Source organism: Dipodomys merriami, unplaced genomic scaffold (genome assembly GCF_024711535.1).
Source record: "Dipodomys merriami isolate MVZ:Mamm:240054 unplaced genomic scaffold, mDipMer1.0.p SCAF_617, whole genome shotgun sequence".
Taxonomy (NCBI): Eukaryota; Metazoa; Chordata; class Mammalia; order Rodentia; family Heteromyidae; genus Dipodomys; species Dipodomys merriami.
In genome coordinates this window covers 568059-582769 of record NW_027206199.1, presented here as the reverse complement: position 1 = coordinate 582769, position 14711 = coordinate 568059, and the positions used below count along the sequence as shown (strand labels likewise).

Sequence of the window (14711 nt, the reverse complement as noted above, 5' to 3'; positions counted from 1 at the left end):
ACCTCTATAGTTCCCTTGTCCATTTAGTAATTGGTTTGTTAGGTTTGGGAGGGATTAGTTTCTTGAGTTCCCTGTATGTACTGGATGTTAACCTCTTGTCTGATATATTGCTGGTAAACATTATTTCCCAATTAGTTGGTTGTCTTTCTAGCTTGGTTGCAATAGATTTAGCTGTGCAGAAGCTTTTTATTTTAAGGTACTCCCATTTGTCGAGCCTCTCTCCAATTTGTTATGATCCTAGGACTCTGTTCAGGAAGTTCCTTCCTGTGCCTATAAGTTCAAGTGTGTCTCCTACTGTGTCCTGCAATAGTTTCAGAGATTCAGGTTTAATGTTAAGGTCTTTACTCCATTTTGAGTTGATTTTGATGCATGGTGATAGGCTGGGGTGCACTTTTAGTTTTCTGCATGTGGCCGCCCAGTTTTCCCAGCACCAGTGGTTGAAGAGGCTGTGTTTCTTCCAGTGTATGTGTTTGGCTCCTTTGTCAAATATCAGCTGACTGTAAGCCTGTGGATTTATTTCTGGATCTTCTATTCTGTTCCATTGATCTTCAGTTCTGTTTTTGTGTCAGTACCATGCTGTCTTTGTTATTATAGCTCTATAGTAGAGTTTGAAGTTCGGCATGGATATCCCTCCCATGTTGTCTTTATTCCCTAAAATTTTTTTGTTTATTCTAGGTCTTTTGTTGTTCCATATGAATTTTTGGACTGTTTTCTGTATTTCAGTGATGTACGTCATTGGGATTTTCATAAGAATTGCATTGAATTTGTATATTAATTTTGTCACTATTACCATTTTCACTATATTAAGTCTGCCTATCCAAGAGCATGGGCGGTCTTTCCATTTCCTAGTGTCTTCTGCAATTTCTTTCTTTACCTTTTTATAGTTTTCATTAAATAGTTATTTTACATCTTTGGTTAGGTTAATTCCTAAATATTTTATTTTTTTGGGAGGTTATTGTGAATGGGGTTGCTCCCTTTATTTCCCTCTCTTCTTGTCAGTGTACAGGAAGGCAACTGAATTTTGTGGTTTGATTTTGTATCCTGCTACTTTGCTGAATTGATTTATGATTTCTAAGAGTTTGGGGATGGAGTTTTTGGGATGGTGAAGGTATAGTATCATGTCATCTGCAAAAACGGATGGTTTAACTTCTTCTTTCCCTATGTGGATCCCTTTAATGTCTTTTTCTTGCCTTATTGCCCTGGCTAAGGTTTGGGGGACTATATTGAAGAGGAGTGGAGAAAGTGGGCATCCTTGCCTTGTTCCTGATTTTAGGAGAATTGGTTGTAGCTTTTCCCCATTAAGTATAATATTGGCTATTGGTCTGTCATAAATGGCTTTTATTGTTTTAAGAAATGTTCCTTCTATTCCTATTTTCTCCAGAGCTTTTAGCATGAATGAGTGTTGAATGTTGTCAAAGACCTTTTCTGCATCTGTGGTGATAATCATGTGATTCTTGACCTGGGCTCTGTTGATGTGTTTGATTACATTTATTGACTTAAGCATGTTAAACCATCCCTGCATCTCTGGGATGAAGCCTACCTGGTCATAGTGTATGATTTTTTTTATGTGTTTCTGGATTCTGTTAGCTAGAATCTTGATAAGGATTTTTGCATCTGTGTTCATCAAGGAAATTGGCCTGTAATTCTCTTTTTTGGTTGGGTCTTTGCCTGGTTTGGGGATGAGTGTGATATTGGCTTTGTAGAATGAGTTTGGGATAGCTCCCTTCTTCTCTGTTTCTCTGAAGAGCTTGAGGAGTATGGGTATTAGTTTTTCTTTAAAGGTCTTATAGAATTCTGCTGTGAATCCATCTGTTGCTGGGCTTTTGTTTGTTGGAAGACTTTTGATAGGTTCCTGTATCTCCTTGTAGGATGTTGCCTTGTTTAATTGAATTACTTCTTCTTTGCTCAGTTTGGGCAACCTGTATTTCTCTAAAAATGCATCCATTTCTGCCAGGTTTTCTTCTTTTAGAGAGTATAACTTTTGAAAGTAGTCTGTTAAGATTGTTTGAATATCTTGGGTACATGTTGTGATTTTTCCCGTGGCATCCCTAATCCTGTTAATATGGGTTTCCTATCTTCTTTTTTTAATTAATCTTGTCAACTGTCCATCAATTTTATTTATTTTTTCAAAGAACCAGGTGTTTGTTTGTTTAATTTTGGCTATAGTTTTCTGATTTTCTAATTGATTAATCTCTGCTCTTAATTTGGTTATCTGGCTCCATCTAGTAAGTTTAGGTTCCATTTTTTCATGTTTTTTCTAGCTGTTTTAATTGCAACATGAGATTATTTGCTTGCTCTGTCTCTATTTTCTTAATGTGGGCACTGAGCGCATTAAATTTCCGCCTCAGGATTGCCTTTGCTGTGTCCCACAAGTTTTCATTTTCATTGAGTTGTAGGAAATTTTTATTTCTTCTTTAATCTCTTCCATTATCCAGGCATTGCTAAGGAGTGTGCTGTTCAATTTCCATGTATTAGAGACATTTCTGTGATATGCTTCGTTATTGAGAACTAGCTTGATTTCACTGTGTTCAGATAGGATACAGAGGATTATGTCGATCCCTTTGTATCTGCCTAAGTTCCTTGCATGAACTATGATATGGTCTATTTTGGAGAAAGTTCCATGAGCTGCTGAGAAGAATGTGTACTGTGTTGTTTTTGGGTGAAATACTTGGTAGATGTCAGTTAATTGCGCTTAAGTATGGCCTCACTAAATTCGGTAGCTTCTTTGCCAATCCTCTGGTTGGTAGACCTGTCCTTTGTTTAGAATGGGGTGTTAATGTCTCCTAGTATTATCGTATTGGGATCTATTTTATTTTGTAAGTTTGAGAGTATTTTCTTAACATATCTGGGTGCACCAATGTTTGGGGAATATAAGTTGATGATGGTAATATCCTCCTCTTGGATTGTTCCCTGTATTAATATGTAGTGTCTGTCCTTGTCTTTCTGTACTGATTTTAATGAAAAGTTTATTTTGTCAGATATCAGGATAGCTACACCTGCTTTCTTACTGGGGGCATTTGATTGGTAGATCCTTTTCCAATCCTTTACTCTGAGTGTGTTTGTATGTTTGGCTGAGAGGTGGGTCTCCTGTAGGCAACAGATGGATGGGTCATGTTTTCTGATCCAGTCTGCAGTTCTTTTTCTTTTGATTGGCGAATTAAGCCCATTAATATTAAGAGATAGTATAGAGAGATGAGATGCATTGTGGTCCCTGTCATTCCCTGTTTTCCTCCGTTTTTCTTCTTTCCTTTCCTCCTGTGCTTGCTCAGTTAGACTTTGATTAATGCCTGTCTGGGTGCAGGTCCCAGTTCCTCGTTGCTTTCTTCAGGTTGTGTTCCTCCTCTTAGTATGCTTTGTAATGCTGGCTTAATGTTTATGTATTCATTTAGTTTTTCTTTGCTATTAAAATTTTCAGCTCTCCATGGAATGTGAATGCTAGCTTTGCCGGGTATATCAGTCTGGGGTGGCAGTTATTGGCTCTCAGGGCTCGTGTGGTACTTTCCCAGGCCTTTCTTTCATTCAGTATTTGTGTGGAGAGATCTGTAGTAATTCTAATTTTTTTCCCATTGTAGTATAGCTCCTTCTTCATTTTTGCTGCATGCAAGACTGTTCCCTTATTATTCAGATCTATCATTTTTACTATATTGTGTCAAGAAGTGTTTCTCCTGGGATCTTGCTTGTAAGGTGTTGTATATGCTTCTGTTATGTAGGTAAGATGTTCTTTTTTGAGATGGGGAAATTTTCACCGATTATCTTGTTGAATAGGTGTTGTATTCCCTTGCTATGATATTCCTCACCTTCTTCATCCACTCTATTTCTTGGCACTATCTGCTTGCTCTTGAATTTCCCTTTGGCATAATTTGAGTGAATTTTCCATATCTATCATTTTTTGGTCCAGTGGGTGTATTCTGTCTTCTGTATCTGATACTCTACATTCCATTTCATTCACTCTTTTAACTGTGGCTTCCATTATGGTTTGCATGGAGGAAATGGACTCCTTTATGGATTCGATGTTGGTTCTCAAAGTACTGATCTCACCTCTTAATGAGGTATGTACTGCCTCTATTTTGGCACCTATCTCACTTCTTAGTGAAGTGTGTGTAGCCTCTTTATTTGCATGCATCTCCTGTTTGATATCCTGCATCTCTTTTGATAGTTCATCCCTGTGCTCTTTCAATTTCTGGTCTATTTCTTGCTTTATTTCTTGAGTCATTGCCTCTAGCATCGCTTGGATGTAGGTTTTGTCTTCCATTCCTGCTTTGCTCCCACTGTGGCTCTTCCCTGGGTGGCTGTTGGCTCTTGGGGATAGCTTGCTATCCTGGGTGTTGATAAACCTTGTAATTTTTCTCTGTGATTTTCACATGGGGGTTCAGGGATTATTGGAGACTAATCTGAAATTTTGTTTTGGTGTGTCTGTCTTTGCTTGGTTTCTGTTTCTGTATTGGTAGAGAGAGTCTGTACCTGATCTGGGTTCTGTTGGGGGCCTACCTCCAGCTGCTGGTTTGACCTACATAGGATTTTCGGCTCTCTGCTGTAGATCTCTGGCAATTCCTGCCTTTGGAAAGGTTGAGCAGCCTAGACTGCTTGTGTTTGTTCCTACGCGTGCTCTTGGCAAGATCGGATGTTCTGGATGCACTCTCCCAGATGCTGGAGTCTGCTATGGGCTCCTAATGGTCTTTTTTTGTTGTTGTTGGGTTGTGGGCTTGAACTCTGAGCTTGGGTGCTGTCCCTCAGCTCTTCAGCTCAAGACTGGCACCCTACCATTTGAGCCACAGCACCACTTCTGGCCCTTTCTGCTTATGTGGTGCTGAGGAATCAGATCCAGGGCCTCATGCACCCAAGAGTATCACTCTACTGCTGAGCCATCTTACTAGCCTGAACTCCTGCCTATCATCAGGTGTTGGCGGCCAGTGTTGTCCAATTACCAGCCTAGATAATATGGGTCGGATTCTGGTGGGGTTTGGGCTTCTCTTGTCCTGAGCCCCCAGGTCTTTTGTTGTCACAGACGTGCTTCACAGGGGGTGCAGTTCCCTGTTTTGCTCCTCTCAGCTGAGGCATATGCTGAGCTTTTGACTTCAATTGGAAGGAGTTGGTTGTGTTGCTCAGGCACCGGATCCCCAGGCTTGGTCCCGCCCCCCTGCCTGGGTCACACCAGTTGTGCCTGTGCTGCTGTCTATACCACCTGGTTATGCAGCCTGGGGTACATAGTTCACATTTCTTATAGTGTTGGGTGTCTTGACCCAGGGGCACTGTTCCTGGCTTGGGCATTTAAGCTCCCTTCCAGGGGTGCTCTTGCTCTAGCCTGGCCAGTGAAGTGTGCTCCGTGGGCTGGTGGAGCTCTTGAACAGTTCCCAGTTTTAGTGGGTCCTGTGGTCCAGGTGTTGGGGTAGGGAGTCTGTGTTAGAGTCTGAGGATTCCCTCCAGCTCTGGTTGCCCTTGAGGGATACACTGTTCCCTGTGGGGTACCTATCCTGGAGCTAGTTGTTTCTGTGTGATGTAGGTCATCAGTTGCCATTGCAATCAGAGTTCAGTTGTGGTGGTTGGGGGTTGGGGTGGGTGGTGGTGGCTCCATGTGATTCTCTTCTGTCTCTGCCTCCATTGATGTGGAAGCTGTCGAATCCACAATGCGGGATGGGCCTCTGGCCTCTGCCCAAGGCGTCTGGGTGGGGCCTCCGTACAGGTTCTGAGCACTGGGGTTTGTCTCTGTTTACACTCTCCAGATCAGCACCAGTTCCTTGCAGGTCTTCTGCTCTGGTGTTCTGTGGGCGTCCTGTGTAGCTCTGGGGCTCCCGTCTTGGGGCCAAGTTCCGGGCTCGGGGGTTTCTCATTGCAATCGGCGGGTCTGACACTGGTACCTCAGGCGGCTTCTGTGCAGGTTATCTGCAGACAGCCCCCTGTGTTTCTGGAACTCCGGCATCCCCCACCAGGCCGGCTGGCCGCGGCTTGGCATGCTGCTACGGGGCCAGTAAAGATTGGGGGTGTTGCTCTGGGGTTCCCGCCCTGGGGTTAAGCGGCTTTGGCGGGATGGATCCTCTCTGCTCAGATGGAGAGTGAGGGGTGGGGGTGGGATCTTTGTGCAGACTCCCAGCTGGTAGGTTGCTCTGTTTGTGGCAATCAGCAACTTTGCAGACCCGTACCTCAGGCGGCTTCTGCACGGGTGATCTGCAAGCAGCCCCCTGTGTCTCTGGGACTCCAGTAGCGCCCGCCGGGCCGGCTGTCCATGGCTTGGTGCGCTGTCACGCAGCCAGCAAAAATTGGAGAAGGGTCTTCACTCTTCTCTGTTCTCAAATTCTACTTTTTCTCTCTTTTTTGTTATTTTCCACCTCCTGTTTTTCTCTAGGTGTTCGTCTTCTTCTTGTTGTTGGTCTCTTGGGGAGATTAAGCATTGGAACTCGCACTCTCTTTTGGTTGGGGAGAGCTGTGGCATTTCCCTACTGCCCCGTCGCCATCTTGGTTCCCCCCCTTCTAAATGTCTTCTAAAAGATACTTTTCTGCTGAGTGCTGGACTACTATTTAGAGCACAAAGTTAGAGCTCAGCTAAGATTTCTTGACTACAGAAAAGACTATACCATCTGATCAACATCCACAGAGAAAGTGCAATGACACCTACCTGTCTGAAAGATGGCCAAATATCAGACCTCCCAGCAGTGACCCAATCATAAATACTACTTGAACTATCGATTTGGATGACTGGTACTCACATACTAGGTCCCACTGGAAGAGAAAGGAAGAGAGAGCGGTGTCAGGAGAGTTGAAGCCTTCAGTGGAAACAGACTGTAAGCGCCTTCCCGTGAGGGAAAATGTGCTGTGGTATGTGGATCCTGCTTCCTGTCCATTTCCTCTGCAGCCACTCTCCTCTGCCAGGCCACACACCTTCAAATACTCAGCTCCTTTCAACTCTTCAGGTTCTGTCTCTGTCTTCAAAGTTTCCATGGCTCTCTGCTCTTTTCTAGCTCTTTCTCAGCTCTTTCCTTCTCTTCTCTTTCCCAGCTCTCTTTCCTAGTTCTCTCTTTCCACCTTTCCCAGATGCTCTCTCTTCTAGTTCTCTCTCCTCATTTCTAGCTCTTTTCTCTCTTTTCTAGCTCTTGCTCTTTCCCAGGTCTGTCTCTTTCCCAGCTCTTTCTCTTTTCCACCTCTCTCTTTTCCCATCTATTTCCTAGGTCTTTCCCAGGCCTTTCCCAACCGCAGGGAGGACCAAGATGGCCTGGTGAGAGCCAGAACGATGAATAAACCTATCCCTTACGTGAATACCACGTGTGTGGTGCTGTTCTTACTTGGCTACCTCTTTTTAAAAATCTAACATAAGGGGCTAGGAAGGTGGCTCAGTGGTAGAGCGCTTGCCTTGCATGCCTGAGGCCCTGGGTTTGATTCCTCAGCACCACATAAGCAAAAAGAAAAAAGCCAGTAGTGGCATTGTGGCTCAAGTGGTAGAGCACTGGCCTTGAGCTGAAGACCTGAGGAACAGAGCCCAGGCCCAGAGTTCAGGCCCCATGACCGGACCCAAAAAATAAAAAAGTAATCCTAACATATATGGTGCCGGGTTCACACGGCACCACCAGGATAGATCTGATTCCTCTCGGTTTTGTTTTTTTTTCTTGTTTTACTTTTTTTTTTTTTTGTTCTTCCCTTTTTGCTCTGAGGAATACCCACATTTCTAATGGCCTTTTTGCGAACTGGCCTGTGTGCTGCGGACACAGCGCATCGATACCATTGCTGGCCTTCACATCCACGTCCACACCACTTCTATCCTCTCTGTGGCTCTCTGTCACTCAGTCTCTGTCCAGACGTGGCGCCACGCCAGAGAGCTCCTACAGCCTTTAGCTGAAAGGCCTGTCACCTCTGAAGCCGAAGACGCTTGGCTTTGGGGGCTTGGCCATTTCTCTCTAGAGGGCTCTGGGGAAGTCAGGATGCTGCTTCTGCCTTGTCAGCTCTCCTTCACTCACCAGACTGACTCTCCTACACATTTAATGGGGTGCTGCGAATCACGCCTGAGCCGTGGAACCCCTTTGAAATGCCTCCTGCGCTCTCTGGAAGGCCAGAGCGCCTCATTTTTATTCAATTCTCAGATGTAGACAATTTCTTCCACTGCAATGGTAAATGGTCAGGAGTCTGTTTACTTTCAGGCTCTCTTTGCTCTCTCTCTGCCATTCATTTCCAACTTTTCCTATCTCTCCCTTTCTCTTTTCTACATTTTGGCTTGTGCCCTGAAGAGTGCGACGCAGGCTGGGTCCCTGGGACCCCCCTTTATGTTCCGTCTCAATGGCTAGCCAATGTAGGCTTGATCTATTTGTTCAGGGTTTCTTTGCATTTTTTCAGAAATTCGCCATCTTGAGTTCCCCATCTTGGCCACATGGTGGGTTAAGGGTTTGGCCCCATCTGGCCCTTAACCTTCCATCAAGCTTACTACTCCATCCAGCTATTCTGAGGTGCCTTGCTAACAAGTTGCTCTTTTCACAGGTCCTGGTAAGTGAGGCCCAACCATTTGATGTGCTTTGTTAGCAAAGATGTCTAAACATTGTTGTCAAAATTTTAGGTTTTGAGTTTTGCCTTTTTTGTTTTGTATTGTGTATTCTACTGACTACATGGTTCTAAAACACTGGGCATATCTGTGCTAAAATTCTCATCACATCTCATGAGTTTTGTCATTTCAGAATATTTGTTGGCAATTCTTAATAAGGACCAGGTAAGCTCTACTTATTCTATTTGATCTCCTTGTTGCTTTAATTGGAAATAATAAAGGGCATTTGTGGCAAAGATTTCAGTTCAAAGCCTACCCACACTGAAAAATCCCTAAGACTCCATCTCCCAACTAACCTGCAGAGAGTCAGGCTGGGAGCATGGCTCAAGACTCTTATCTCTATCCAGCCAAACACTGGAAGTGCTATTGTAACTCACTGTATTTCAAGATTATTAAAAGGCTGGAATGTAAGGTCTGCTCCTGGATGGCTAGCAGACTCCACCCTCCTCACAGCAAAGTCTCCACCCAGTACCTGCATTACCTAGGCAACTGGGACACCTGGAAGAGGTCACATCTGCATCTGCTGAGGTCACATCTGAATATGATGTGGCCACACCTTTTCCACCCATACCCTAGATAAGGCCTAGCCCAGGCCCAGATGCCCTCTCTCTGCTCTTTTCTAGCTTGAAGCTCTTTCCTTCTCTTCTCTTTCCCAGCTGCCTTCTCTTTCCTAGCTCTCTCTTTCCCACCTTTCCCAGACACTCTCTTTTCTAGCTCTTTTCTCTTTTTTCTAGCTCTTTTCTCTCTTTTCTACCTCTTTCTCTTTCCAATCTCTATTTTCCCAGCTCTTCCCCAGGTCTTTCCCAGGCTTTTCCCAACCACATGGACAGCCAAGATGGCCTGATGGCAGAACCATGAATAAACCTAATACCCCTTACATGAAGAAAAACAAAAAAAGTTTCCATGGCCTTATATCTCTATTCTCCTCAGATGACCAACTCCATCTGTTCCATGCATTAGCTTCTACATACATTCTGTGTGTGTGTGTGTGTGTGTGTGTGTGTGAGTGTGTGAGTGTGTGTGTGTGTGTGTGTGTGTGTGTGTGTGTGTGTGTGTGTGTGTGTGTGTGTATGTCCATCCTGGAACTTGAAGTCAGGGTGGGATCTGGGCGCTGTCCCTGAGTTTTTTGGTTCTCTTTTTCTCAAGTCTACTGTTTTCACTTGAACCACATGCTTTTCAGGTTTTCTTTTTGAATTTCCTGGCCTGGATGGCTTTGAACCAGGATGCACAGATCTTAGAATCCTGCGTAGACAGGATTATAGGTATAAGCTACCACCACCTGGTTCTATGCATTCCTTTGTCAAAATTTTATTTCCTCAGCATTTATGTATGCATGCATGCATGATATATGTATGTATGTATTTATGTATGTATGTATGTATGTATGTATGTATGTATGTATTTATCTTGTTGTTCTTGGGGGGCCGGGGCACTCTCCCTGACCTCTTTTGCTCAGGGGTCGCACTCTACAGCTTTGAGTCACAACACTACTTCTGGTCTTCTAGTGTTTAAATGAGGATAAGAGTCTCACAGACTTTCCTGATGAACCATGATCCTCAGATCTCAGCCTCCTGAGTAGCTAGGATTACAGTCCTGAGCCACCAGCACACGTATTCTTTTGTTACCATAATTTATAGCATAGAAAGGAGTATTTTAACGAAAATTAAGTTACCATAATGGAGAGTACATGACAAAAACTCTTCTTTTTCTCCCCCACAGTATAACCCATGCTTTCACTGTATTTGATGTTGGTACAATTTGTGGAGGGGAAGGGCCAAAACAAATTGCATAACTAGGGATACAGGTGGACCCATTGCAACAATGAGATTTCAAGTTGTTATGTAGAAAAACGAACTTTTAAACTTTGGTGGGGTGAGGTAGGGGCAGTATGGGAAGGGATGGGAAGGGGAAACAAAGAGGAGGCAATAATGCTTGATAGGAGATGTACTCGTTATCTTGCCCATGTAATTGTAACTCCTCTGTATGGTATCTCACAATGAAAAAAAAAAACAGCACTCTCTTTTCCCTAGGAAGAAACATTTCCTTTATACTGGACTAATACAAAGTCTATTTGATTTCTTTTACTTCTGAATAATTCAACTGACAAACTAACTCTCATCTTTGGATATACCCATCCATTCAGTTAAAAAGTATACATATGCTGGGGACTAGATTTATGCCCCAAAGGTTCTGACTAACTTGATCTCGGTAATAATTCATAATGAGTATTGAGAGCCACTGACCTAGCACAATATTTTTCTTCATTGTATTTCCATTGTTCTTTAAAATTACAACTGTCTTTCTCATTAGATCAAATTATTTAATAGCAGTTGTCTGTTTAAATTGTTTCATTCATGACCTCAGTACTAGTAACTCACCATCGTGGTAGTATAGATGAGCAGTTGGTACTTGCTGAAGGAATAGGAAATACAAATTGCTGACTAATATACTCTGGGAAGAGAAGGGGATTGAATATATAAAGCAAGTCTGTGCTTTGTATTACTGCAAAAACCTTTGATCAGACACCCAGAAGATTTAAATGGGGCCTCTTACCTCAGTGACAATAGTGGAGTGGAAGTAGCTTTTGTCATACACCCAGCCGTCCACACAGGGCTCTGTTTCTGCCTCACTCAGGTTCCAGAAGGTGCTGTTCAGGTGAAGGAGCTGCCATTGGGGATGGACAAAGCGCCGGCACTTCTCTGGCCTGAGGTTGGAGTCGAGTGGGATGGAGATTCTCAGGAGGTCCTCCTGGCTGAGGAGCCCAGTGCCATTGTCAGAGAGCGTGCCATTGTCGAGGATGCGCACCCAGCAGCGGTGCTCAGGCACGGCCGCTGTGAAGTTCTCTAATAGAATATGAGTATATGCTATAAAGCCAGTGATGTAAAAGAAAAGTAGCTGAAGGATCTGGAATCTTCCTAGTACTCCAACATGCTCCAGTAGGACCTCGAAACCCATTGGGACTGAACAGGAAGTCTCCCCCATGGGGAATGTGAGTGCTGCTATGAGATATATTGAGAGGGGAACACGTTTCCCTCCACTAGCCCAGCAGTGCTGCACTTGTCCCAACTGACTGTCTTCTCATTGGGCCCTGTCTCACCACTCTATGCCTGGGGAAGGAATTTCCTGGTCCTGTGGGTTTTGGCAGATAGATGGCTTTAATAGTTACTAGAAGAGACTTTTTGTTGTTGGTTTCCAGGAATGACTGTGATCTTTGCACTTCTTGAGGAGCTGAGTGATTTTATAATCTAAAGGCATGTCCCTCTTCAGAAGAGGGACATTGGACACCCAGAAATTAACTGGTTTATTATATTTCTGTGCAAAAAACGGAGCAGAGTGGAATTTTCCCTCAGTTAATGAAAGATGTGGTTAGTTAGATGTAAAGCAAAGTGGAATAGTGAATATTAATGCTGACTTTTGGTTAGTGTTTAAATTATTGTAGTCATGGTGCTTTTATAACATTTGAAATAGGGAAAAAAGAATAGAGAAAAGGAGGAAGAAAATAATGTATTTGTGTGTATGCTGTTCCTGTTGCTTGAACTCAAGGCCTGAGAGCTCTCCTTGAGCTTCTTTTGTTCAAGGCCAGCATTCTACCACTTGGGCCACAGCTCCATTTCTTGCATTTCAATGGTTAGTTGCAGGTAAGAGTGCCACAGATTGGGCTGGGAAAGTGGCTCAGTGGTAGAGTGCTTGCCTTGCATGCATGAGGCCCTGGGTTTGATTCTTCAGCACCACATAAGCAGAAAAGGCCATAAGTGGTACTGTGGCTCAAGTGGTAGAGTGCTCACCTTGAGCTAAGAGCTGAGGGTGAGTGCCCAGGCCCAGAGTTCAGACCCCACGACCAAAAAAAAAAAAAAAAAAAAAAAGAAGACCATAGATATTCCTGATGGAGCTGGCAGTGAAATCAGATAACATCTCCTGATCAGCTAGGATTACAAGCATGATCCAGTGATGCTTGACACCACTTCTCCCCCTCCTCCTCCTCCTCTTCCCTCCTTTCTGTTTCTCCTCCTCTTGCTCCTCTTCGTCTTCTTCCTCTTCGTCTTCTTCCTCCTCCTGCTTTTCCTCCTCCTGTTCCTCCTCCGCCTCCTCCTCTTTTTTTCTTCATCCTCCTACTTTTCCTCCCCCTTTTTTCTTCTTCCTCCTCCTCTTTTTCCTCCTCCTCCTCTTCCTCTTCATTTTCCTCTGTCTTCTTCCCTTTTTTTATGGGACATGGGGCTTAAACTCATCACCTACGAATGTATGTGATAAAATGTCCAGTCATCAAATAATATAAATAAATATAATTAAGTAAATCTAAGAGGTGAGTTTAAAAACATAAAAATATTCTAGTGTGGTGTCTCACACCCATAATTCTAACTACTCAGGATGGGGAGATGGAGAGGATGATGGTTCAAGGCTAGCCTAGGCAAAGCTCATGAGGTCTCACCATGACTAGTAAGAGTTGAGTGTGGCGATGTGTGCCTATCCTCCCAGCTAGGTGGGAACACATATGTGAGCATCATGGTCCACAGGAGGCCCCATTAGACAAATTTATGAAGGCAAAATGTCTGGAGATGAGGCTCAAGCAGTACAACACCTGACAGTTCAAACTCTAATATCACCAAAAGAAAAGTAGAATAGAAATAAACACAAAGGGTGGGGGGAGATGGTGGTTTGGAGACATCCTACATTGCCCTGCATCTTTAAAAATCTGAAACAAATCAGATGAGGACAGTAGTTAGTGTACAGAAACTAGATGAATCCAGAATTAAGAATTTTAGTTTCATGAAAGTGTCAATGGAAAAAAAAAAAAGTTTCAATGGAACCTAGCATAGGACTCTAGGCAAAATTGTAGAGAAAGGGTTAAAATTACCTCCCTGGTGTGTGTGTGTGTGTGTGTGTGTGTGTGTGTGTGTGTGTGTGTGTGTGTGTGTGTGTGTGTGTGTACATATGTGTGTGTGTACATATGTGTGTGTGTGTGTGTACATATGTGTGTGTGTTTGCCCACATGGTCACACATACTCCAGTGCTGGGGCTAGGGTCCTGGGCCAGTAAGCTTTCCTTTAGCTATCTGCCTCAAGGCTGATCCTCTAATGCTTGTACCATGGCTGCACTTGCAAGTGTGTTTTTGAGTAAGACTCTCACAGAAATTTCTGCCTGTGCTGGTTTCAAGCCATGATCCTCAGATTTGAGCATCCTCAGTAGGTGATGTGAGAAAAAACTCTCTTTTCTATTGGAGTGTATTGCTTATAAATTCCTGCCTTGGTGTGGTGGCTTGACTCCTGTTAAGGAAAAGAAGAACTGATCTGGGATGAGAAAGGACTATTGAAATGGAAGGTTCTGTCTTTAAACAGTTCTTTTTTTTTCAAGATGGAATTATGCCACACTCTACACTATTCAAGATATAGCAGAGGGTGTGGGCATACTTTATGATTACTTGTGTACTGTTAATCTTATTTTTGAGTCACCTTATATAAATACATTGCACACTATCAAACTAGCCAGCAGGGAGCAAATTATGTTCCTGAACTCAGCTATTCTGACCAGAGAAGCAGGATCTCTGCATTAGGAGTAAACATCAGAGCAGCCTGCCTGCTCTGTGTGCTTGCTTGCCTGATTTTGGCCAATGGCTCACCCTTCTACACAGAAGTAAATTTCACTATGTGGAGCAGTTCTTTATTTTTGTTCTTATCGTTGTGACCACTGTGGTTCTTAGAGAGCATATTTATTACACTAAGATTGCAGGTGTGAGACACTGTGACCCAGTTTCATGGGCTTTTCTGCCTTTGCTAGTTTCAAAGTACAGGTTATTTTTGTTGTTGTTATTGTTGTTTGTTTGTTTTTGCCAGTCTTGGCCTTAGACTCTGGGGCTGAGTGCTTTTTTTTGGCTCTTTTTGCTCAAGACTAGTGCTCTACCCTTTGAGCCATAGCGCCACTTTTGGCTTTTTCTGTAATTAATTGGAGGTAAGAGTCTCATGGAATTTCCTGCCCTTCCTTGGCTGGCTTCAAATTGTCATGCTCAGATCTCAGCCTGGTGAGTAGCTAGAATTACAGGTGCAAGCCACCAGCACCTGGCCTCAACTAGTCTTACAGATCTCAACCTCCTGCCTGTGTGTGTGTGTGTGTTTGTGTGTGTGTGTGTGTGTGTGTGTGTGTGTGTGTGTGTTGTGTGTGTGTAGTATGTGTATCTATGTGTGTGAGGAAGATACAGAAA

At 43.6% G+C, this 14711-nt stretch overlaps 1 protein-coding gene across 2 annotated transcripts in view; it reads right to left on the bottom strand.

Annotated features, from left to right (window-relative positions):
- The window catches only part of LOC138814861 (steroid transmembrane transporter SLC22A24-like), a 33110-nt gene extending 21490 nt beyond the window's left edge, over positions 1–11620 (bottom strand). The window contains exons 1-2 of one of the 2 annotated variants that reach the window (XM_070003952.1): positions 11072–11620; positions 6611–6714 (exon numbers count right to left, since the gene is read on the bottom strand). In XM_070003952.1, the coding sequence (XP_069860053.1) occupies positions 6611–6714; positions 11072–11500 (533 nt within the window). In that variant the 5' untranslated portion in view covers positions 11501–11620. The remainder of the gene's footprint in view (positions 1–6610; positions 6715–11071) is intronic. The other variant, XM_070003951.1, reaches the window with a different exon arrangement.
- Between the last annotated feature and the right edge of the window lie 3091 nt (positions 11621–14711).